Source organism: Nematolebias whitei, chromosome 20 (genome assembly GCF_014905685.2).
Source record: "Nematolebias whitei isolate Nwh7 chromosome 20, NemWhi1, whole genome shotgun sequence".
NCBI lineage: Eukaryota > Metazoa > Chordata > Actinopteri > Cyprinodontiformes > Rivulidae > Nematolebias > Nematolebias whitei.
The window spans coordinates 39,531,142-39,532,367 of NC_056517.1; the positions used below are offsets into that span (position 1 = coordinate 39,531,142).

Below are 1,226 nucleotides of genomic sequence, written 5' to 3' on the forward strand. Positions count from 1 at the left end.
CAGTACCTTTGTGTGAACGTTGATCCAGTACCTTTGTGTGAATGTTGATCCAGTACCTTTGTGTGAATGTTGATCCGGTCCCGTCAGACTCTAACTGAACCTCTGTCCTTGACCCGTGTCTCAGGGAGTGGGACGAGGGGAAGGTCCTGATCTTTGACGACTCCTTCGAGCACGAGGTGTGGCAGGAGGCCGACAGCTACCGCCTCATCTTCATTGTGGACGTGTGGCACCCGGAGCTGACCCAGTACCAGCGCCAGACCCTGAGCCCCATTTAGACCCCCTCAGGACCACTAAAAGATCAGTTCTACGGACTCAGACCCGGTTCTCCTTTTTGGAGTCTGAGGAGACCCGGTTCTGTTGAAGGACCAAACGTCAGGCTGAAGAAAATACTACTGACTCCACGTCAAACGGAACCGGACGGGATTCGTCTGGTTCTGGTTCTGGTTCTGGGCCCCATGATTCATCTCGTACCAGATTTAAACACTAAAAACTTCAAACCAGGTGAAGGATTCAGTTTTTCACAAATTAAAAGCATTTTTTATGTTGACTGCAGAAAGCCTGGAACTGATTTGGACCCATGTGGGTTCTGTCAGAACCTGCAGGTCCGTTTGGGTCACCACTCGTCAGTTTTGCACATTCCATCCTAAAATGTTTGAGAAGATAATTTATATTTATACAAAACAATAAAAATGTGATAAAAAAAAACTTTTTCTTCCCGTCTCAGTTTGTTGGTTTCAACTTGATTTGTTTATTGGATGTTCTGGTTCTGGTTCTGGTTCTGGTTCAGTTTGAAGTTTTATTAACATCGTCCCGTCAGGAACCAGAACAGAATCTGAGACGATGGAAACTAGAACATCTACTCTGAAGTCCAGCACACTCTCAGGACTGTGGCTCAGGTGGAGGAGCCAGGAACTTTATTTTGAAACTCCAGGGTCCTCTTCCTGTTTCCTCACAACCCAGAACACTCAGTTTGCTGAGTCACTGGTTGCCACGGTGATTCCCGCCCCTCTGAGCGGCAGAAAGAGGTCCTTAAATTTAGTTTTTATAAAAATAAAACAGACTGGATGACTTTAATACTTTCATTTCCTGGTGTGCATTTCAGAATAAAAGCCTGAGTGTCGACATCAGGTTGGTGTAAATATTTTATTTTGCACATTCGTTGAAGGAGTTCTGATCCGAGCGACAGTTTGCTGCTGATTTCATCCAAATTCTCCCTCTGCGACAGT

General features: G+C 45.6%; 1 protein-coding gene across 1 annotated transcript in view; it reads left to right on the top strand.

Annotated features, from left to right (window-relative positions):
- The window catches only part of unm_hu7910 (un-named hu7910), a 30,533-nt gene extending 29,938 nt beyond the window's left edge, over positions 1 to 595 (top strand). Inside the window, exon 25 of the mRNA XM_037694321.1 lies at positions 125 to 595. Coding sequence (XP_037550249.1) covers positions 125 to 275 — 151 coding nt within the window. The 3' untranslated portion in view covers positions 276 to 595. The remainder of the gene's footprint in view (positions 1 to 124) is intronic.
- The last annotated feature ends 631 nt before the right edge of the window (positions 596 to 1,226 follow it).